General features: G+C 34.6%; 1 protein-coding gene across 12 annotated transcripts in view; it reads right to left on the reverse strand.

The window, feature by feature from the left end:
• Positions 1-616: 616 nt before the first annotated feature.
• Positions 617-25277, reverse strand: part of LRRFIP2 (LRR binding FLII interacting protein 2) — a 63538-nt gene continuing 38877 nt past the window's right edge. For 3 of the 12 annotated variants that reach the window (XM_027675901.1, XM_027675900.1, XM_027675902.1), the window contains exons 4-16: positions 20168-20212; positions 19401-19514; positions 18900-18971; positions 13728-13898; positions 13344-13436; positions 11162-11254; positions 7679-7780; positions 7295-7427; positions 5968-6017; positions 4399-4519; positions 3316-3395; positions 2303-2407; positions 617-1534 (exon numbers count right to left, since the gene is read on the reverse strand). In XM_027675901.1, coding sequence (XP_027531702.1) covers positions 1424-1534; positions 2303-2407; positions 3316-3395; positions 4399-4519; positions 5968-6017; positions 7295-7427; positions 7679-7780; positions 11162-11254; positions 13344-13436; positions 13728-13898; positions 18900-18971; positions 19401-19514; positions 20168-20212 — 1290 coding nt within the window. In that variant the 3' untranslated portion in view covers positions 617-1423. Of the gene's footprint in view, positions 1535-2302; positions 2408-3315; positions 3396-4398; positions 4520-5967; positions 6018-7294; positions 7428-7678; positions 7781-11161; positions 11255-13343; positions 13437-13727; positions 13899-18899; positions 18972-19400; positions 19515-20167; positions 20213-22474; positions 22889-25277 lie in introns of those variants that run through there. The other 9 variants (XM_027675903.1, XM_027675912.1, XM_027675905.1 and 6 more) reach the window with 9 other exon arrangements.

Here is a 25277-nt window from a genome sequence, read left to right on the forward strand (position 1 = left end):
ACAAGGAGGTCTCTCAACAGGGAAGGAATGTTATTTTCCAGAAAGCTTCAGTTTTGCACTGTCACAAAGTTCTTTGAAAAGCAGCTCTGGTCAAGCAGAGGTACTAACCCTCTGGATTGCAAAGGTCCCGAAACCTGCCTTGCTTTGAGAAATACTCCCAAAGGGTAGCAATTTACTACAGGAAAGCACCTGATACAAGTCTGAAAGAATGACTCCTCTCAGACCAAATGCTGGACTGCTGACCTCAAGGAAAGTTCAACATAGGGACAGTGCCACTCCAAACACTTCAGGATTGTGACCGCAGGTGCCACCGATTTCCTACGTGTGATGTGCCAGCTTGAACCGTGGAAGTTCTAAACAGTATTCGCTGTCCATAGGGAGTAGGTTACAGACAAAACCCACATCATTTCAGAAAGCACCTCCTTCCTTGTACTGTCCCTCTCTTCCATGGCAGTACTGTCAAGCAGTAGCAGACTAGGTTAAGAAATAAAAAATAAATTCAAACTCACTACTTCAAAGTAAAAAAGAAACTTCTTAAGAATATGGGTATCAGATTTTACTATTCTGCCCTGTTGGTATCTGGGTATTCAAAAGAAAACACAGAACATCTAGTTTTGGTCAGTAAAGTGTCCATTTAATAAATTCCTTAGCCACATTTCCCACCCCCTTCCTCCCACCATAAAATTTCAATTCGCACTTAAGCAGATGACATATAATTTGATGGTGTACAACATAAGCTTTTAAATCTGCACTCTTAATACTAAGAGTATTAGGGGCTAGTATTTGACGAAATTACCTAGAAGTCAGATGTGCCCATGCAAAAAAAGCAGATTTTTATATACAGTCCCTATTTTTTCTTACAAATTTAAATATTTTACAAAAATGTATTTTCAAAATGTAAAAAGTTTAGTGAATACCCCAAATGTATCCTAAAATAAAATGCTATCTGTTTTCAAAGGCTATTTCAACAATGAAGTCTAAATTGCACCGGATAAAAGGCACTTGTGCTGTGTGATGTCTTAAGCAAATACATGTTAGTTTTGTAGTACAGTAATACAGTGTCTTCTTGAATTCATGCAGCTGTCTCTGAGCATCAAGCATCATTAAAGCAGCCAAGGGAGATTGTGAATAAACTTGATTCCACCGTTGTAAAAATATTTTCTATCGCTAGAAAATGGAGCATTGTGCTCCATCTTTGACTCTAGAATCAAATGCTACTGAAAAATTGCTGTAATTCACATGGGAATTCAAACTACATTTCTTTCTCTCATAAGTTACAAAAAGTATGTAATTTAATTATGAAATTAAACCATCAGTGAACAGCTCAGTGTTTAAATAGTTTGTGCCAATGAAAATCTGTATTCATAAACAACCTAGGGGGTAGTTTTCAAGGAGCAGTGCATTGTATTTTCAATTTCCAACTTCACTGTTGAGATAAAAGCGCAGTCCTATTTGCCTTCATCTTCTCCAGCCTTTTCATTAAATGGCTATTGGTCATCTCCATCTCTTCTATCTTATCCAGTGCTGTTCTTAACTATAAAATGAAAAAAAAATTATGATTACTTTAGTTTATTTGGACTTTCTGCTGTTCTCAAGCTTTGCAAGAAGAAATTATGTCAGGAATATAAGTATTATACAGTTTATAAGAGTGCCACAGAAGTTAAGACATAACGGTTTTGTTACTGCAGGCAGATGAACCAGAATTAAACTGTTAAAAACAATTGTGAAGCAACTGAAACATGAAACATGTATTCATTTCAAAAGAACTAGGTGCCTGCAACTTCCCATTAAATGAAAGTAATTTACCTAGAACAAGGTAAAGTCCTCTTTACCATTATTACTTCCATACAGGTATGTATTCCCATAGGTAGCAGGCATCACGCTGGTCATGCAGCAGCTCTTAAGCAAGCATGATCAACAGCTCAGTTAAATACAGCTTCTTTCCAGTATTCTGTGAGGTGCATGCTGGATAATTCACAGGCTGTCACTTGACATAGGGACCATTCATCTCTCCAGCCATTTTTGTAGAAGGATTACTTTAAAATATTACAAGTGATCAGATTTAGAAAAAAATACAACTTAGATCCTTCCTTTCAAGAAAGAACAGCATTGAATTGTAGTTAGTATTATTTTTATGTGCTACAGTTGTCTTCTGAATGCCACACAGAGACTTGAAGGTCATCTCAAAAAACACTTAAAAGCTGCAACCAAAGATTACGAAAAAACAGAGCTTGGAGGCAAAAGACAAAGCAGTTCTAGACTGAAAGGAGCATACAGCGGAAAAGGAAATCAAGTCAGTTACCTCTCGCTGAAGCTTCCTCTTTTCAGCTTTGAGTTCGTCTTCTACTTTTTCTGCATTTTCTGCTGCATTTTTATACCTTGCAACCTGCCCCTCAAGTCGTCCAATCTGCAAACATAAACAAGACAGGAATGACTACTCAGATGTTTCACCTGGAGCTCGCCTGCCACCAGCTGTTCCTGCCAGGACACAGCTGAGAAGACACAGAAGATTAAAAAACTAAGCAGAGTTGGAACAAGAAAAATAAAGAATTAGGAAACACGTGGATTAAAAACAAAAGCTGAAAAGCTGAAAGCCAGAAACCATATAAGGAGGTGCAAAGTAGAAAGGAGACTGTGAAATACTACCAGGACATGATGAAAAAGGTCTTGAGCCCAAGCACAAAGTTCAGTAGTAAGGAGGGAGCTTGAGACAAATAGTGATTGCAATCTGGAGGTGTTAAAACCAACTCATTGAATTGTTCTATTTACAGCTCCCTGCTACCCCCAAATCCACATGACAGGGTAGTAGCCTGAATCTGTGCAAAAGGGAAAAGCTATGCATCTGTGATTCAAATTATAATCCTTCATGTGATTTTTCATAATAATCTGGAGTCAATTTCCTGAAATTCAGAAGTATGGCAGAACATAAAGAGGAACTGAAGCTACCAGTTCAAAAAAATCAATTTATGTAACTTGATTACTTGAAAGAAAGTTGTAAAGACTGTGTAAGGTATATAATTTACTCTCTGAAATTCAAGAGGTTCTTTTCATACATGTGTCTCTCACACTTCATAATTTTAAGTCAATAACATGATATTATCGTTCAGCATTTCTGTAGATTTTCTCTTACAGTTAGATTGCACAAGTATTAAATTGCAGGAACTATAAAAAAATGTAGTGCCCTTCTGTGCAAACTAAAGATCAAACAACAAATCAAATTACGAAATACATTTTCATAGTTTTTGTTGAAAAAAGTATTGTCAAAGTGTGCAGATTAAGTGTAATAATAACAAATATGAAGAAAGACACACTTACATTTTGTTCCAAAGTAGTTATATCCTGTTCAGCTTTTGAAAGCTTAAATTTGTATTCACTAATTTGTCTGTTGGCATCTCCTAGACAAAAATTGACATGAATATGACAGTCAAAGCAACTCTCTAAACTAGCAGATTCCCTTTTAATTAAAATTCATTAATAAGACCATTTTATTGAGAAGCCTGTAATACAGGATTGCAAAGAGGTAAATGTTCTTTCAGAAATCTTTGAGAGTATGGAAAAGAAATAATTTTCCTGTTACAGAACACAACTGTTTCTGTAAGAATGTGCACTAAATTTCAGATGTACTGATGAGATACACACCTTTTAGAACACACAGCAAACTCATTCCTTAAAAAAGAGAAGCAACACAATAACCAACACACACTGCAAAATGGGTCAGACCACAATAGACATAATACAAACAGCATTTACCTTAGACATCTGTAATAACATTTGAATCATAAGGAGCACAAGCCATGAACCTTACAAACTCCATGGCTCTTTACAAATTATTTTGGTGTTACATCTGAGCCCTGACACTGCCAGTACTTTGTTCATGTTCATTGACACAAAGATATTAAACAACAATCTGTCTAACAAGTAAAGTTTTCAGCTGACGAAATAGCTTGCTTGAAATGGAAAGTAGCTTACTTAGTGCTTCTATGAAGTAACACTGAATATCGTGTTAAATAAATTTTCGTGTTTTGCTTCAAGACAATAGTCTTCTAGATTAAGTTTCTGTATCAAAGATTCAACAAATAAATTAGGTAGAATATATTTTAAAAATCTCAGGTGAAATTCTATTGTCTAAAAATTGAAATTATTCAAGTAGTGGCACCCACTCTAGGCAAGGTTATCAACTGAAAAATAACTTCCTAGAATGTAGTTATTCAACACTGAAAGAGGCAGATTTTTAAGCTATTCTGCAGTGAGAAATTCCATCCAAGGACATATACCACAAAAACCTATCTGCTCAACAATATATTAATTCACAATACTACTACTGCACAACAGAAGGATTGGAAACGTCTGTTTCCTCTCTGCAGGAAAAATAACTTTGAACAGTAAAAATATACCTACTTTGCAATTCAATTAGCTGCAAGTCAGAACCATTCTCTAAGCCTATGATATCTGGATTCATGCCATCACTTTTAGAATACTTCTGTCGTTCTTCTTCTAACTGCATCTTCAGTTTTCTAACCTGAAAAAGGAAGTGTTCTTTTGTGAAAAGGAGACTTCCTGAAGTTCAGTAGTTGTGTATCTAAATGTTCAATGGTAAAAAGGCAAAGCAGTCCTGAGATGCCACTGGCTGAGAAGGTACTGTAAGCAAAAGTAGCAGAGCCATGTGGAAGAGGAAGGGAAGCCAGTCCCTGAGGCCTGCGGCTGCAGCCCTCCATCCCCATCACTGGGGAATTACCCTCTGCATATCAATGCACAACCCAAACCCAACAGTTTGATCAGTGCTGCAGGGATGTCTGCACAGTGCAGGAGCACCCAGTAACTAACAGGGCCCACTTTTCAGAGGAGTAGATGGCATTAAACTCCGTTTATGGATTTCTTCTACTGCATATCTTTTCCATTCTAAACATGCATGAAAATCTTGAACAATATCCTGGTGAGTTTACAGATACACTAATTCACCGCTTTTTTTGGAGGTCCTCTCTCATACTCCACCTGGAAACAATGGTCCTAGGCAAGCCTGTAGCACACATTAGTTTTAAACAGTTCCATTTCATGCTACAGCAGCTGTCTTGTGATTTTTCCACTAGTCAGGGAACAGAGATTTCTCAGCTATGTCCACTGTGTACTGAGCTTATTAAAGAAGCAGGAGCTACCTTTTTGACACTCTCATAAAAATACTGCCCTACAGATTTAGCAAGAAGTTTTACAGAAGTTATACTTGCAAAACTCCCATTCATGATACAAATCAAATACATGATCAGTGATTTTTACTATTATATAGTGAAAAATATACACATATGTATTTATGTACTTATATTTAATACTATAATTATTGACATTCCAAACCAAGCATCTATACTATAATTAAGGTACACTAATTGCAAAAACAAATGTTCACAACACCAGTTTAAATTTGCAATGTCTTCGACTAGAAGCACTAACACTATGGTATTCTTAACAATTGCTCAATGGCAACATATTTTCTTGAGCCCTCTCTTCTCAATACTGTACTGTATTAAAATACAACTAATTTTATAATATGAATTTTCCATTTGAGTAACTAAAATGATCAATGAAATTGTATCACTTAGCAATTTTGAAGAAAGTGCCACTTGAGCTTATGAGAATGTAATTTTACCGACTTTAGTATTTTCACATAAGACAAAAGAGCTTTAAGCACATGCACTAATAGTAGAGTCGGAAGCAAGTTAGATTTCAGCTAACCAGTTACTGAAATGAGGTTTCTTTAACAACGAAGATCAAAGTCATATGGATAAGGACACTAATGAAAGGAGTTGCTAATTCCTGGTAGCCAATGAGGTAAGAAGTTGAGTATTTTATTTTGCTTTAGTGCCTACGTATTTGATTAAGCACTTCTGGTCCTTAACATGTGTTTATTACTAATATATTATTAGTCTGCAAAAGGATACACAAAAGTCTATTTTTGAAATGAATAGCTTATTTTACCTGGGACAATAATTCCTCCTTTTCTCCAGCCAGTTTTTGTAGCCTGATATCTAAAAACCAAAGAACCCGATTAAAAATCAGAAAAAACTGAGAATAAGAACATGTTTTTCATAACTTTTTGTTCTATTTCAAATAAAATGCTCTTCAAAGCTAATAGCACTGGGACCATAAAACTTTGATATCTCACTCATAACACACTAACCTTCAGTTAGTAAAGGCAGAAAAGTATTTCATTCATGCTGTGTATTAGTATAACAATTCTAAAAGCAAGACCTCCAGGTTCAGTAAATCTTCGAAGTAAATTAAAAACTGAGGATATTTTTTAATACTAAAAATTATACTAAAATATATTGTCCCGATATCTAGAACAGCCATTTCCAACAACAGTTTCTTCTGATTTTATACTCTTTTTCCTGCCTTATTCAGAGGTTGCTGTCTCTTCAGAGAAGCCACTAAGCTTCCCCATATGTTTAGAAAGTTTGTAAAAAGTGTCCTCAAACCATTAAAAAATTACTTAGGAAAGGACCCACGGGAATGAGGGAATATCTCTAATTAGTAAAGATCAGTAATGGCTACAAAACAGTCTGTCAAGCAACACCATGCTAAGATTAGAGCAGCTTCCTTAGAAATTATAACTTTGACAGAAACAAAGCATAACGACATTCGTATTTCCCTATGAGGAGCCAGAGCAGAAATATGTATCAAGTCTAATTTCTGTCAATACAAAGATATGTAACTATTATCTATTATTCACAAATATATTCAAAGTATATAGAGATGTTCCTTCACATATTAACAGAGTATTACAGTGGATTGACTATGCATAAACAACTTGTTCAACCTAAGGATAAAAGCAAGTTAATTACCCCCCAATATGTACCTTTGTGTTGTCCCTGTCATTTTTTGAATGTTTTTAAAACTTCTTTTTCTAATGAATGTGATGGAAGACTGCACTTGCTGTTCTTTCATTGATTATACACAGTTCTGAAGAATTATTTTCATGAAACACAATGGAAAACATACTAATACAACAGACTACACTTTTAGGCAAGATGTTTTCTGAGAGTAATAAAACAGAAACTGGACCAAGAGAACTAATTCTTTTCAAACATACAAGCACCTATTATTTTTTCTTTCTCAAAATATAACATCTGTCTTTTTACTCAGCGTAAGCAAAAAACTAAAATAAATCAATCTTGAGACTTGTGTAAGTATGTATTACAGAAGTATCACAGGTATCTTTCTGCAGCTGTACATCACACACACTGTGAACAGAAGGGAAACAAAGACCTCTACCACTCCATAAAGTATGTTAGGATATTTTTACCTAGTGGTCCTTCTCCTGCAGATTCCAGGACTTGAGCAGCTTCTTGTGACACAACTGTTATTGCACCAACCGCCGATTCATGGTTTACATCACCATTTGGTGTGCCATCTGGAATTATAACTAATCCATGTTTCTAAAAACACAAAAGAAAGAAAAAAACCTACTCATACAAGAAAAATGATAAAATATAAATCAACAGAAAAGTTTTTTAAGAGCTTTTAAAGTTAATTGAAACAGCTACAATGAAATGAACCAATTATTCTACCCTAAGGTCAGGTTTTCAGACTCCACAAGAATAGTAACCATTCTTCCTCTTTTTCACTGACCTTGATTTCACGCCCTATTCTTGGATTTGTTACTGTAATGTAACTACTACCAACATACCTCTCCTCTCTTCATTGTTTCCTTCAGGTCAGCCAACTCCTCTCTGAGCTCATCTCGCTCATTCTTAATGCAGTCAAAGTAATCTTTCTGTCTTTCTAGGGCCTGGGCTCAGGCAGATAGCAAGAAAAAGAATGGCACAGAGAAAAAGCATATGACAGATAGTAGAGAGATTTTCTACAAGTAAATACAATGAGCTCCATAAAAGTAAAGAAATTAAAAGGGCTTTTAAAATATATATTAATATATATCTCTGAAAACTGCTTATTTAGCATATTTAGCTTCGTGCTGCATTTGTCTTTTTTTTTTTTTCCAGGCAAGTCTTAATAGATTCTATAACAGATTGTTATCTAGTGACATCTACTTTTGGTAAATTTTTATAAACTAAATTGAATACCAAAAAAGTAAGTAATTCTTCTTGATACAGGTACTCTGTGGCCAGAAATAAAAATTTCTGACACTCAAGTGAAAAAGATTCTAAAACATTACACCTATTGAACTAATTTCTTTACCTTTTATAGGGTCCAGAAGTAGACACTGCACATCATGAAAGACTTTGGATGTATCCACGTACAAATACTAGTCTATTTACTAATTGCTTAAGGGTTAAAACCACTATTTACTAAAACCAAAGCACTTGGTTTTAGAGAAAAAATGGCAGCAAACTCTATTATCACTATTTTAGCACAAAAAAGTATGGCTGCTAAAAGTGCAGTATGGATGTAGGTAGGTTTGCCTACCTATGCTGCAGCTGTGTTAGCTGGCAGTTAAGTGGCCACTTTCACTTGACTGGGCAACATTGCAGTATTCTATTCAAATTCAATACTACCTGCATTACAAATAATCCTCATCATACAGCAACTGCAAAAGCATACACAGAGTTTGCCAAGAAAATTATCCCAGTAAACCTTATGTTATGCATGAATGTTTAGGAATGGACTGATACCAAGAAAGAAATGAAGGTGTATACTTTTGTACTGTAATACATAACTGCAGTATGCTGAATTCTAATAATCATCTAGAATCTGTATCCTAGAGCAATGTTTCAATGCACTACTCAATTTCAACAGAAAGTTTTAAAAAAGTGCTGATGCACTTGGTTTATTATCATGTAAATTTAACATTTAAAATACAGGTAATTCAACAGGTGTGAAAACATTAGCTGTCACATCTTAGTTTAAGAATTTGTAAGATGTCCTATTATTTCCTAACACACACTAGATCTCTAACTACATCACAAGTAGTGTGAAGAACCTTAATCATGACATCATTTTGTGTTCCACTTAAAAGATACATACATCTTTGTCATTTTCAAAAAACAGCGGCATACACACAGGGGAAAGTAAGCTCACCCGCTTGAGAGAATGGACACAGAGGCCCAGAATCACATTACAGACACAGATCCTGTGTCCTTGACAGTGTCCTGTGATGATGCTGACCTTCCCAAAAAATGTTTCAAACCTCACCACCTAATGCACAGGTGTTGGAAATTGGAAAATTCTGATGGGGAAGGAAGTGAAACTGACATCACTATACATCTCTACCGTATGGAGAGCTTAATAATCATTATTCAATGCTGGAAAACTTTAGTAAAAATCCTAGTGTTTGTATGCTCAAGGGTTAATGTAACATGACATGGATTTTGTAAGAAATCTACTTCTGCTATTCCTCTATTGGGCAGGGGACAAAAATCAGAACAACTAAGCTCTATGGGCATGTTTTAACATACCAGTATGAGTAAAATCATGTGGCAGAAAGCAGATTTGTCTGGGGTCTTATTTTCTGAATATTCCAAAAACCCCCATGAAATCTATACCAAACTCGGAGTTGCCATTACTAATTTCAAATTGGTAATACTTGCACAATTTGGAGCCACCAAACAGTAAAATAGCTGTATATTTCAGGAAAATAATCTGAAGCTATAGTCCAGTGTCCTCAAACTGATCTAATTTAAGATCAAATACAACTGCAAATTTCAATCACTGTAGAAAAAGGACAACATAAGAAGGCAGGTGTAAAAGAAACTCATGCTATCTTTGTTCTGTTTGCCTCCCTTTCTTTCTCTGAGACAGCAAAAGTTTTGCATACATTGTAAAACTACATTACAATTCTAGTTATAAACTACATTGTGAAGCTTCTCAGAGATCTCTGAAGCTGGAATAGAGTAAAAATTAGCACATCTGCTCCACAGTAAGGGAGAAAGACTCAAAAACTGAGCTACGAAAAGTATGTCAATGTTTACAGATGTGGGAAAGAGAAGAGCAATGTTTTTACATTTGCATAACTTAGAGATTTCAATCCTGAGATAGTTAAAAAAAAAAAAAGTAGCCGGTAGCTATATTTTCAAAATTACATATGATCTCAACTAACTCTGGCAATGTATTTGAAAGAGCACAAAAATATTGTATAAATTGAGACAGTCCAGTATACAAATGTGAAAAGTAAGTATGGAAAAAATATGGTAAATTTAAGATAAAAAAGCTTTCAGAAGAATGTCCAGAAAAACTTAAGAATGTTGAAATTTTTTAATCATGGAAGAGAATATCGCAATATGGATTGAAAGACTGAAATATGAAATATATATAAGACAGTATAGCAGGGTGCTCGCGAACTGGGCACTATCAGTTAAAAGATAACTTTTCAAAAGGACTTGAACTCCAGCAAATAAAACAATTTTTAAAGAAATCTGCATATATTGAAATCCGGTGTAAAATTCAGTTAGAGAGAAATGACCCTGGAGTTGCTAAGATGCAGACAATTTCTTTCTAGAGGCTTTCCAATTAACTAACTCCCTATCGCCTTCAGGCAATCTACTTGTGGCCCAGAACAGCCATGAGTTCAGAGCCAGGTAGTTATCACCGAGGATCAGACTGAGTCAGACAGTTCTGTGACTTCTGTGCTGCCCAGAAGCAAAGCTGACAAACCCGGTTTGACCTACATTAGCTGCATAGTATCAGCACAGTTCTTCCTGTACCACCTTCCTTCCTATACAGAAACCCTACAGATGCTCCTCAAAAGCTCCTGCACAGCCATTGTTTAGATTCCAACTCTTAATTCCAATAGTTGGTACCTCTGGCATTTTGTGTATGGTATCACAAAAATGGCTTGGTTCAGTGTTGCATCCAAGCCAAACAGTCCTGGAAGGATCAGAAGTGCAATACAGGAATGCGCAAGTTGGCTACATAAGTCAATTCAAGACCATATTTTTTAGCACTAGGCATGCCATTAAATATTTTGTAAAAAATTATAAAATTGTATGTGCAACAGTTTATCTTATAGATTTAATTACCATTATTCATCATTATGCAAGTAAAGATGAAGTGTAGCCAATTTTCTAAAGATGAAAAAGACTGCAAAACATTTTATACATTTAAATTGGGAGTGGCCTTCATTTCTTTGGAGTGCACAGCATTCCTTGGGGTGCAGGGGGCATCCATCTACTTCTAAATTAAAAAAAATACCTTTCCTCCCATATTTGATTCATACCCCTATTTTTTTATCTTTCCAATTTATTGTCTCCTGGAGATCAAACACCTCTTTGGTTATGGAGTCTATAGTCTCCTGCATACGTTGGTTCTCCTGTAGTAAATAGCATAAGGGAAGAATAAAAGAGGAAAGAGAAGTAAGGAAACAGGAAAAAAAACAAACATTCAAATAGATAAAGGAAATTAAGTAATAAAAGTCAACCAAAGAGTTTATGGGCATGAAGTTACAGAAACAGCATGCAGCTTAATGTAATATATTTCTTATGAATTTATGCAAGAGAATGGTAATTAATTTTATTCAATCAATATTGATGGGAGAATTTAATGCAGCTAGAGCTACTTTTCTTTAGTAATCGTTCCCACTGCAGTCTGGGGATAACATTCTTTCTACAGAAATATAATTACCCTGGTTGTAATTTCTACACACTTTCAAGTCCCCTTCGGAAGTGAATACTAATGTTAACGAGTGGTTTTATTAATGTTTTACAAAATAAAAAAAATCTTCTTGAAAGTATAGAGAGTTTGAATTAAGCATCCAGGAAGCAAAAGACAGCTGCTTATACTGCTTTCTGCTACTATATGAATACATATTGAGCATGGTCCAACTTTTTAGCTGACTATCACTGCATTTTGCTGCTTGTCCTGCAAACATAACTAAAATTCTTAGGTGTGATGTCATAAGAATTTTTAGGGCTAGAGACCATTGTTTTCCCTCTTAACGAGTAGACTCGATTTTACATCTGGGAATGGAAGGCAAAGTCTTTCTCCAAAAAGGTACACGGTTTCAGCTAGATTTTCTGTTAGTGTTGATAGATGGAGAAATTGCTCAAATAAGTGGTAAATATGGGTCAAATCTTTGAAGAGACTGAATGCATTTGTGAATATTCAACATATGCTACATTCTACCAAAACAAACATTCCAGGAAAACCCACTGCATATTCTTGATTAGTATACTTAAAACCCGCCAAAACACAACAAAAACCCAAACAAGATCATATAAGGTTGTTTTTCAATTCTCAGTGAAGTCAAAGATAATCTAGAGCACGTAACAGAGCTACAACCCAAATTTTCTACAGATTTTTTGCTTGTCAGCATTTATGTGACTCAAAATGCTGATAACTTAGGCTAATCTTATTCCTTTTCTTCTGCTAGTAAATCGTATCAGCTCCAGTTCATGATGCATATTACTTTCAAAACAGAACTGGGACTTTTCAGAAGTCTTTTGGAGTTACTGTACTCCAGAGAGCACAAGAACATAGTGAGGAAATAAAGGATCAGTGAAATATTACATAGCTTTTGAAAATCAGATAGTGGAAACTTTGGCCCATACACTTAAAAATCATCAATTTTTATTAAAACCAAAGGGCAGTGGGAAAATGATGTACTAATTGAACTACAACTTTCAATGTTTTAACTAAAATCATTGGGAAATGGACACCCACAAACTGTTGACTATACATATATATATATGTATATACATGTATGACTATACATATATATCTATATCTACATCTATCTATATATATATATGTTTTTGTGGACCATTTTAAAATGAAGACTGATAATAGGTCTGGGATTTTAGGGCACATGGATTTGTTCCCAGAAGGGCAAAAGGGAAAAAGAACAGGGTGAGAGGGGACAAGAACATACCGCACACCCAGCAACATGGTTATGACCCAATAACATGCTGACCAGTGTTGCTATATTTATGCTTGCCTAGTAAGCAAACAAGCAGTCATACTGCAAACTTCAGTGGCTGATGTTCACAAAAATCTGAAATAACTGAAATGGAAACTTTTGGGAAAGGCAAAGAATAACATTTGATATTATCCACGCATCAGAACTTCTAGATATGGAAAAAGATTTTGGTCATACAAACACTAGTTCTGTCCTCACAACAAAGAAAAGGTACTAGGAACATTCATGAGAGAACCACAACTCTCACAAGAATTAAGCATGTTACAAGATGTAACATATTTGAAAACCTTGCAGAGACATTTTCAACTTCACAAATTTAGGGAGATAGTAGCTTAAATTCTACCCACTAAAACAAGATAAATTCTTTCTTAAAAATGCAAGATAATATTCAATCCTGTTTTGTATATGATGGCTGTTCCCATTCAAAGTTTACACCATATTTATTTGCACAAGTTCTATCATACACTATCTCATATGAACATACCTCTATCAATTCATCTCTCTGTCGAAGGCCCTCTTTTAGTTCATCCAGCTTATGCTGCAGAATATTGCAGGTGTGTTTCTGTCTTTCCAATTCCTATATTAAATAAATCAATTATTTATACTTCTTTTGAGTTAAGTAAGAAATATGCAACAATTTGAGAAATTCTACCTAACAAGGTTTTAAAAAAAAAATCACTGAATCAGTGTTTCAGGTAAGTTCTCCAGATATGACACGGAAGACTTTATTTCATTAAAGGTAAAGGAGAGAGAAAAGATGCCATAAAGGCTTAAGCGCGATATTAACAAGAAAAGCTGATCCAAAAGTTTTCAACTGTTCTTACTAAGTAGTCCAGAATTCTATAATTTATAATTAGAAAAAAAATACCTTTGACTTCTCTTCATTCTCCCTATAGAACTCTGCTATCTGTTCTTCTTTCTCCTCAATAACGTCCTTTAAAGTATCCACTTGGTAAACCAAGTTGTTTTTCTCATTGTCTAGTTGAGCATTGGAAACCATAGCTTTCTTGTACTTCTCTTCAACTTCAGCTAGCGAATCCTATAGATAGCAGAAAGGTTTACATTAGTCTAACTTTTTGATACAGTTATAATGTTAAAATATTCCCTTTAGATATATCAAGTCACAGTTCAATTTCCATTATTCAAGTTAGGTTATACATAGCAATGAAAAGTTGTCATTACAAAGGTATGAAAAATATAAGATAATATTCATTGGCATTTTCTATTCTGCCACCTTCAAAACTTAACTCCCAGGGATACAGTAGTAGTGTCACAGCTTTATAATATTTTCAAGGCATGCAGGAGAAAACACTTCAGAATGAGGCAAAAAACTGACAGAGAGAACTCAGACAATTAAATCACTACAAGAGATCACAAAAATATTTCCAAGAGTAGCTTTAACTTAATGCTCATTATTTAAGTAGTGCTCTATTACCTTAGACTCAAAGTTTTAAGATGGTCACATTATTTCAGTAATAAGGATTCTCTGTTTAAGCAGACATTTTGTCTTTATATTTCTTACTAAGATTAAAAAAATAAAAGGCATGTAAAGATTCACATGCTTGATTCTCTACCTGAAGGTGCACGTATGTCTTGCTGTACATCCTCTTACACCATTCTCTCCCATTTAACATTTTATCCTATTTTTAATTATCCTACTGTTTTTTTTCAGTACTGTAACAAATGTCAACCATTTAACTACTTGGAACAAATATCACTCCAGGCACTTTTAAACATGTAATTATTTCAATAAGCATTATGATCTTCTAGGTCTATTCCAACCCCTTCATGGTCTATGATTGCATGATTTTAAAAATATAAAAACTGATTTTCTCAGAGTCCTAATTTTAGAATTGAAAAATAACCACTGAGCCAATTACTTTATGAAGTACATCTGTGACCTACTACAAATCTCCTAGTATTTCATGTAATCTGTTCCTTGAAGGCATAAGTAGCACAATCTCCATTTTTAATTATTTGTATTATGACAGTAGAAATACTAGCACAGGAAGGGCATGAAGCTTGGATTTTCCAGACAACAGAGCACTAGGACTAAGATATTAAGGGAGAAGGTGGTAACAACATAAGTTTCTTAAGAAAACACTGAAGAGTGCTATCTTTTGTACAGTAAAGTTACGCAAACATTTTTGTTGCAGAATTATATTCATGTCTTCTTTTAGAAATACCAAGTCACGGTTCAACATTCTGCTATAAGAAACGCAAAAAAAAACCCCTATCCCCAAACCCTATTCCATGTTGTAAATCTCCATTTTGAGAAAGCTGTCCTTTAAGTATGTATTTTTCCTTTTATAATTTTATCATAATCACATTCATTCACTGAATTCCAGAATTTTCTGCTGGAGAAATACAGTTTTTCAGAAACCCCAGAAACAATAACTTAAGATATATCCAGACAGACCACAGATCAGAAGAGACAAAACAGTTTAAGGTACCATTATCATCTGGGAAGCAGTAAATAGCAAATAGCAAAGATGAGTCAGGATAAAAGGAAAAAAATAAAATAATATACATAAATGCATTTCAAGTAATTCTTAAGATTAAAACCAGAGAAAACATTTTTGTGGTGCTGTGTGACCAGTTATGTAAAGATTGGAAAAAAAATGCTAGAGACAGCAAACCTTCCAAAGACTTTCAAAGAATAATCCACTTTAGAGGAAAAAGAGAAAAATACTAGGATTATAGTGAATGCTATAGTAATTTTATGGGGAGACATGAAATTTAACAAAAAAATACAACTAGGAAAAAAATTCTGATTTGATTGTTTCTGTGAATGTGGTGATTGCGGTCACGTAGTATTTTAGGTTGGCAAAGATCTCCGAATGCCATCTGGTCCAATCTCCTAATTAAACAGGGCCAACCAAGATCACACTGCTCACAGCTCATCTCCAGTTCATTTTAAGTATCTTCAGGGATCTAGACCACAGAATCTTGTTGGGTGACTTGTACCAGTGTTTGCCTTCCTTGTGTAAAGTCTTTTTCTTGAGCTCTAAGCGGAATTTCTGCTCCTAACAATGCAACTTTTGTCTGTTGCACCCTTAGAAAGGTGTCTGCCCTGTATTCTCTACAGCCTCCTATAAGATACTCTGATAACGACTGGCATGCATCTGGCACACACCTGTATACTGCAAACCAACCCTCCAAAGGTCAAAGGCCATTTTCTCAGCCTTTTACTGTATGCCACATGCTCCAGGACTCCAGCCTTAAAGAGAAGATTAGGTTGGGGTTTAAAACATGGGACTAAAATATCAGTAATCAGTAAGTTAATTTGGGGGAGGAGAAGGTGTGGAATCTGCAGTTATGGAAGAGGAATAAATTGGAGACTAATAAGTGAAAACTGCTTCTGAGAGAGAATTTAAGCTATGTCAAAGAGTCTCTGATGGGTTAAAAAAAATGGAACATTGCAAAGACTTCTTTGAAACTGTTTCTTCTTTTCAAGTTAAGTATTACACATGTCCCCTGTGGTTCAAGAATTCCACATTATTTCAGAAGTCTTCCAGTTTGATGAAAAATAATATGGATTTTAATTAATTTCTGAAACACTTTAAGGAGGCAGTGGGACTTCTAAGGATGAAGCAGTGGGAACAGGTCAGAATGAAAATGGATAAGGTTCTGCACATAACCTAAAGCTATGAAGAAATACCACCCACAATTCTATCAGTAAAGTCAAAGGATTATAAAAATTAGCCTGCTTGGCTAGGACAAGATCATTCAATACAACAGACATCAAGAGAGTGCACTGTTAACAGCATAAAAGAAAAATTTTGAGGAAAGAAAAAGGATTCCTTTCTAGTTGATGCAAAGAAATATAGAAAAGACCAACAAAACTGAATGAAACTGAGACACGAAAAGATTTGAAGACCTAACTAAATCACAACTACCCACATTAGAGTTTATTCTGCTGACATCCAGCATATTTGTAGGTAAAGCTCACACTTTTAGCATGGATGGGCAACCAGAGAGATCAGAAGGTAGTGTGATTAAAAATATCTGTTACTCAACCACTGAAAACAATCCCCTTAAAAGCAGTGTAAATGGAGGTATGCTAGTACCTCTTCTAAAATACACAAGACAAAACTGCTAAAGCACAAGTTGAGGAAAAGGCAATACCTTCCTAATTAAAAAGAAGGGTTCCTGAAAGAATCTCTGTGGAATGCAAATTAACTTAGGAACACATTATTTAGTATTAGCAACAGCATAAAACGCAATTCAATTCTGAAAGCCAAGCTTAGATGAAGATCTTACTATTTACTGCACACTGTGCTCTTTGGTAACTGTAATGGATTACAATAAATAACAATGCATTAGCAATGATTCAGAACAGTAGTCATGAGATGCTAGCAAACATGCAAAAGCATGAGAGTTAGATCCATTCTGAAAATATGAAGCAATCTCACATTACATTCAATCACAGATATGTCTAATAATCTTGTAATCTATTGTGCTTTGAAGTGTTTTTAACATTCATATGGCAATATAATTAAAACAAAACATACTTCATCTGAGCATATGGCTATCAGATTCAAAGTTACTTATCCTCTAGAGAGGTAATAATTTTTGCTGCACTGAACAGCTCAAATTACATATTTTCTCTTTACAACACCATCTAATACACTGTTTAATCAAAGAAATTCAAGGAAGCTGTTGAATACTGTTACATGCTCTAGTACAAGAAGCATCGATCAAATTTAGTCTATATGTGGATATAAAACAAATATGGAAAGATCTCTTTACTTTTATGTGAAACCATTCACAATTAGATAACGGGAAAGAGAACAGAACAAACATCCTGAAAAAGATTTTTAAGCCACATCATTTGCTGTATTCAGTTTCCTTCAACACAGAGCAGGTGAAAATAATCATACTTTAATTTAGCTGAACTGTTAACTGTGTGAAAACTCAAAAAAGAAAAGTATACACACTAGTATGAATGAGTCAAAATATAGATAAATCTCATGTGGGGGACTACGCTTAGTGCAGGTAGCTTGGTGTGCGGCTGCAGTGCAAACTGCAGGTTGCGCCCTGCATGGGGGAAAGAGCTGGACCTCCTAGCAACGAGACACAGCAGGAGCCGGTGGCTCAGCAGGAAGACCCCAGACTATCGCAGGCATAGACTGCGATGGCTGCCCAGTGATTGCTTGGTTCAGGGTCCCTCCTTGGAGGCACCCAGCTAGAGCTGGTTTTGCGTTGCTGCACCATGATAAAACTACTTAAAGGAACCAGACATCTGGGACTCTTCTATTGGAAACCTGGGGCTGGGCTGGTAAGGAAACCCTGTCTGACAGTGACAGTGGTGTGTGAGTGGAGTCAGTGGAGCCACCCGCTGTGAAGGAGCTTCGGTTCCACCAGGGAAAGTCTCGGGTGATGGGAGTGTGATTGCCAGAGTGACACCTGGATGGTCAGACAGGAAACTTTCCTTAACACTCATTAACCTAATGTTGAAAAAATCAATCTACTATTTAGACAAGCATAATGGCAACACAAAACCATAAACATAAAAAAAAAATTTTCTTAATGGCAAAAGATTAAAACAAAATTCTCCTGCAAGCAATATGCCTGCCCAAATTGATTTCAGCACATCTGTCAAAATTATTACTTTGGCTTTGCTTTATAAGATGTGGTATTTCCTGAAACTTGGAATACTAGTTCTTATGTTCTTTGCCATAACTATCTCCCATTTTTTTGTTCTCCATTCAATACCTAGTCATTATTTAGAATATCTATTTATTTGCTAAGAAAAATCTAAAAAATACAAATTGAACCTCTCATAATCTTACCAGGAAACACCCATATACAAATAAACATTAAAGTTTAATACTCTTTTAACATTAATCAAATAATGACCATATACCACCTCATGTACATTTTAAGCTGATGCTATTTATGCATTAAAAGTTAGATACATGCTTTAAGAAAATTTAAAAATTTGTTAGTAAAGCCACTATATGTTAGCAAAATCAGTGATAACTCCACTACCCAAAAACACCCATACAGAATGCATGCTTGGGAGGAGCCCTGATACCTTTAGTTCTTTAAGTCCCTGCATGTATCTCCCTTCTACATCGTGTATCTGGTCCTTAAGATCATAGATATCCTGCAGGACATAGGAACGAACCATTGCATAAGAAGTATGGGGAAATAATTAATAGTCAAAAAAGCATTAAAAGGTTTAACATGCACTTCTGTCAAATGACAAAGCCTGTAATAATTCCCAGAAATTATAATTAATTCACAACAACTTCATGGAAATTAGATTTTGTTTATATCCCCGAATCCAAGATATCTTGAATAGGACAGAACTGTTTGAAATTTGACATAAACATAGTTTTATCTTAATATAAGCTAAACTGTTAGCACCATAAAGACTTATGAACACAACAAATAAAATTACCAGATAAGGAAATCCCTCATGATTGAAAATTATATCCTCATAACTTTTTCTTATTATTACAGAAGTTCTGTATTTAAAAAAAAAATCCTCCTATTTAAAACTACCTATAAATTATCTGAAAATGCAATTTACCCGTAATTCACTGAGGGAGGCATCAGGATCCACCAAAATGCTTGCATCTCCACTTCCTCTCCTAGACGAATTGCCGCTCAGAGGAGTTGCACTTACTGAATTGCGAGATGAGGGCTTAAAAAGGAAAAAAACATTGTATCAGCAATGATATGGTTGTAGCTGGTATCATTGCCATTACTCTTTATAAATTTTTTCACAGTCACGGAACAGTTTTCTCTCTTGTTTTTCTAAATATTAGTTTATAGACAATGTTTTCCATAATTATTTTCCAACAGTTGTGTTTCTTCTTGGTGAAATGTTGATTTCTCTTTGATGACTTACTAGTTTATCAGAACATTAGAATTTTGAGTCATCGGTCCAGAAGACACTCATAAGGTGGCTGGTAGTGCCAAAATACTGTGGAAGTTTACAATATTACTAAACATTATAATTTCTGTCATCAAGGATTCAAAAGAAGTCTCCAGTGAGAATCTAGCATATGGGTTTTTATAGCCTTAGCCTCTTAAAATTTTGCCTTTCCTAATAAATATCTCTAACACGAAAATAAATTGTATAGAAAATTATTACTGGCTGTAAGTAAACTAAACAACAAAATTTTTTCCTCAGGAAATAAAAGACAAAAAGCATTACTTTTGAGAGATAAAAAATATGTCTAAAAATATCTCTGCTAAAAATACACAGCATTTATACTTTTTGCACTATTTTAAAAATTGTAAACTTGTGGATGAACAATGACTTTAAATAATTTTTAAATTAGGATCTCTTACCCTTGAAAATAATTCTGAATGTGATTTTTCACTCTTTTCTTCCAGCTGAAAGAGAATAGAGAATGTGATTACCTTTTGCTATGAGGGACTACTGAATCAGCATCTTTTGTTCAAAGACACTGAGAAATATTTAAAACCAAAAAACTAAACAATTCCAGATGTTAGCATAGATCAAGACAGGAAAAACAATATTAACTGCAAAATAAATTAATGCTTGTAAAGAAAAAAACAGAAGCTCCTTTTTAAAAGTTTTTAAAAAGTCATTACCGGTACTGAACAAAAACCATGTTTAAATTTCAACAGAGTAGTGACTACAACACTTGGTGACAGAACAAACACAAAGCTTCATGCAAGTACACTTCAGGCAGTCAGTGACAGCAGTGTGAATGTCCTAGTTAACAGAAAACACATTTGTTATTTCCATCTCTTTGATAAAACCTGCAATTGCATAGGACAAAACTGATTCAGGTAAAAGCCCATAACTAAAGTGTACTAATTGATAGCAACCTACAAAATAATTTCAATTAATATTTTATGTATTGAAGCCTAAGCAAAAGAACTACAACACCCCCTTCTTATTCAGGAAACTCTGCTATTGCAAAATTATATTGTAGATTTTCACATTTTCTACATTTCTATGAATCAAAATAGGTGGAATTAGACATGTTGCCATATTATCAAAACAAGTATTTAGTATGGTATCTGAAACATCTTGCTTCTCTGAGAACACTGGTTTTTCTCCCAGGCCAGGGACAAGAGATTTTGAAGTCCATTGCAATCCCAGCAGAAACAAATGCTACTTTATAAGACCTTTCTTTTTCCTTCTATTGTGGTTTCTATAGAAACAACATTGCTTTTCCAGGACAAATTCACCATCTCCAATGATGTACTGAAATTGTAAATTGCAAAATTTGTCACCATTGAGATGATAAAATGATGTGAAGAAACCAATTGATCTGAAGTATACATTTAGACTACTCTAAATAAATATCTAAATCTGGAATCCAATAATACATAATGATGATGATAAAAGCAACTGAGAAGGTAGCATAAACACCAGTCTCAGCCTCCACATTTTCTTTCAGCAGAGCGCTAATTTCATAAAATCAACTTGATTATGGAAAAAACCCCTAAAGTTTAAGCTAGAGAAATTATCAGTCTTTGAGGATGTACAGATGACAAATAATGTGCATTATTACAATACAAGTTAGATAGCACTGTAACAGTATTAAAATAGCATCTAAATGCAAAGTCACAGAAAGAGTTGTTGCATGAGTACTCCAGCTTTCAGCTTCCCATTCAAAGCGGAACTGCTGCCAACAGTCCAAGTCAGCTTTGGCTTTAATCTAGCTAAGTCTCACCAGCCTTGTTGTAACTCACCAGAGTGCAACACTAACCTAATTGTAGAGCTTCTTGCAGTGCCTAGTCTGAACTGACTAACTGCAGTGTAACGCTGCCGGCCCTTGCTTCACTGCTTGGCAAGGGTACGAAGACTTTGGTTCTCACCCAAGCAAGCACTTGCATGCTGCTGATCACCACACAGCATTCCATCTGCTCAACTAAATAAGCACAGTATTCGCAATCTCTCTGCCTAGTGCATGGGCTAACTCTGACCATTATTGCAAAAGACAAAAGAACAGAAATTTCCGTTTTTCCCCACACTATTAAACAGAAAAGTTTTGACTGCAAGTAACAAGAACTTTTAGAACTTACAGCAGCAAGAAAGAGAAGGCAGCTAGGTTTGGTATAAACAATGTTCAGGCTAACGCATGCACAGGAAAACCATCACAATAATTTTCCTGTAACATGATCTATTGACTTGGGATGGAGTACAAGTGCATAGCCAACAAGGAGTGCTTCAGTAATGGATCCTGACAAAATCTCATATTGGATGAATGAACACTGTGGGCACAGTTTTAAGTATTTTTGTCACTCAAACAAGTAATAATATTCCAAAAGTAAACAACTCCCCCCCAGCACTGTTAATTTTCATAAGAAAAAACCTAAACATTTTACATTTTAAGAAATTCTTGAGCTTATCACACACAGAGGAAAATGTGAAGTGTTACACTTGTTGCATGCTTCTAGCAACAAGCAAAATCTCCTTTAAAGTAAAGCAGCATGCTTTTAAAAAATTCACTCAAGACATTTTCATACAAAAAAGAGGCCCACCCCCAATAAACCTATTTTCAATGAAGTAACTGTGAATGCGTTTACAGTATTTATTCTTTCAGAGTATGAAAAAAAAATTCACGGTTAGTAAGTTTGCTGCATTCCCCACAGTGTAACAACAAGCATTACACTCACACTATTCAGGCCTTGGCCATCATCTGTATCAGAAACAATGCTTCCCCTGCGGTTGGAACGACTAAAATAGTCAGCAGCAGTTTCACTTTGATCAGAAAAATCAGGGGACTTCAAAAGATAAGGAGAAAGGTGAAAGACAACTGAAGATGACACCATAGAATGAACAAAAAAAAAACCAAACAGGAAGTCCTAACTTAAATCTTTGTTATTGCAATTTATTCTTGCTTTTCTAACAGTTTAACATCTTAAAATTTTAATTACTCTTCAAGATTTTTGCTATTTTAAATGAATAAAAAGTGTGCCACATTGATATATTTTATTTGTGCCATATTGACATATTTAGCATAGGCATTGTTTTTAAGCACTCTTCACGTTTGTTATTCTTAATAGTTCACCAAATCTAAAACTAAAACCAATGAACACTTATTATTGCATTATTTTTCTCAATTGGAGTAATACAAAAAAATACAATCAGATACAAAAGGGTTTAGTACTAATTTAGGGCCAAACACAAATACAAAAATTACCTTTTAAAAAAAGTTTGCAGACCATAAAGACAGATAATAAAATTAGAAGTTGATAAATAAAAATTATTACTTTTCTCTACAAATGCTGTCTTTTTTTCAAATCAACACAAACCCAACAGTGCTAGTTGAATATGATTATGATCTGGGCTTCCTCTCATTCATAATTTTAAGACATCTTACATTAGAAGGCAAGCTTATTCCCCAAAGATGAATGTCAGACAGGCACCTAAAAAGGTGAGGAAAAAAATGCCAACACTACACATCACTTGTCAAAAAGGGTAAAATATATCTAATCACATTACAATAATTACAACTGCCATGGGAATTCAAGTGAATTATTCAACTGAGAAACATTATGCACATTAAACACAGTATTTAATGAGAAGAGTAGGTTTATCATGTGTATTGATAATATTCTTCTTCAAAAGACAGAAAGTTACAGTGAACATTATATTTAGTTTTAAAAGTGATTATAAAAGAGAAAAATCTTTATATGAACAGTTTGAAAGTATCCAATTCTCACTGTTGAAAAAAATTATTTCTTTGTACTTGGTGTACATGTAGCCTCATTCCAATTAAAAGACAGTGAGGTGTCTTCTATGCAAATGTATATAGATATTACATGTATAACGGGTATACATAAAACAGTTTGCTGATGAACACCTGGCTCCTTATGCAAGTTTAGGACTACAGAATTTGTATTTGTTGCCACTGCTGTTATGTTCTATTTCTCTGGCAATGAACTTCCAGCTGTAACTACATCTACATTTAAAATAATATCTTTATTTTTTAAAATGTAACAAAGTAGATAAATTTTCATATTTGGAAATTTGGCTAAACTTTCTTATTTCACTTGCATTTCACAAAGTATAAATGTGCTGAACAGAATTCTTCATATATGTATTATAATTACAGCAAAAGAACAACAATTCGGGCTACAATATATAACAACACTGTGTTATTTCATTCAAAATCCACTTATCTGCCCTGTTAAAAAGTTCGTATATCTGACAAACCTTGCTCTTCCTCCTTCTACACCTTTTGTACTTCTAATATCCTTCTCAATTGGTTTATCAAAACTGATACATTCTAAGATGGAGTTTCTCACCAGTGTTTTCTGTTTCCATCTTCTCTGCTGCTTGCTCTTTTGATTCCCAAAGAGTACTAAGCTGACTTCAAACGCATTATCCAGAGTGAAATCAAAATACAAACCACAGAAATAGCAGAAAGTGAATGTGTAATTATTCCTAAGATTTTTACCTCATCTGCTTTGCAAGATTATTTCATTAAACAAATACTGTGAACTCTATTAAGCATTCACTTGTATGAGTGAATGGTACCTTGGCATTATTGGTATAACACATGCATACTGAGATATGATTATATATATTCCTATATATCTATAAAGTGTGTACTTTAAAAAATGAATCTCAGTGTCAAGAAAAACTAAGGAGACTAGTAGTATTTTGTCAGTTCAAGAGACTACAAATGGATGTTAATACCTCTTAGGTTTTGGAATTTCATAAAGCAACAGCAAAAATACCTTTTTCCTTCACCCTCAAAAATTCACTCTGATATCTGTCCAAGCTAAAAACATTCATTTCTGAAAAATCTGGTTCTATTTCTTTAGTATCTGTAACACTGTTAATATGTGAAAGATTAAAAAAGGACTGAACATTTCTATTTAGCCCAGACCAGAACACTGATTCTACTTTTTATTCTGGATAGCACGACAAACGAGCAGCTGCACCAATGAAACTAAGACAGTTGTTCTGTGGCAGAAGCAAAGTAAAACTATTTAAAATCACTTTGCAGCACAAAACACCAACTTTGGAAGGACACTTTTAATACAATAAAGATCCGGAAATTAATTTCTCTCAATTTTGAATCCCGGTCACCATAAAAATGAGCAAGCTACTTCTTACTGCATAATATAACAAAGTTTGCATTAGTCCTCTTCCCCAAGAGAAAGACTTTTCCACATGTATTGAAGTAAGTTTCATGTGCTTGCCCCAACTATGACACAGGGTGGCACCCCCGACAATGTACTATACTTCAGTTACCAGTTGCTTCCAATTATATAGATTACAAACATTTAAAAGATGTTTAAAATACCAAATTCCTTCTTCCTTCTACAGCTTACAGTCCTACTGCTAAAACTTTACATCTTGCTAAAAATCACACCTCTGTCTGACAAATTAAATTTCTTTGATGTGGAATTGAAAAATCAAGTCTGTGCGTTGGTCAGCAAAACGATCCCAGTGTACAGACTCATA

Source organism: Neopelma chrysocephalum, unplaced genomic scaffold, assembly GCF_003984885.1.
Source record: "Neopelma chrysocephalum unplaced genomic scaffold, ASM398488v2 Primary Assembly neopelma1_26, whole genome shotgun sequence".
Classification (NCBI taxonomy): domain Eukaryota; kingdom Metazoa; phylum Chordata; class Aves; order Passeriformes; family Pipridae; genus Neopelma; species Neopelma chrysocephalum.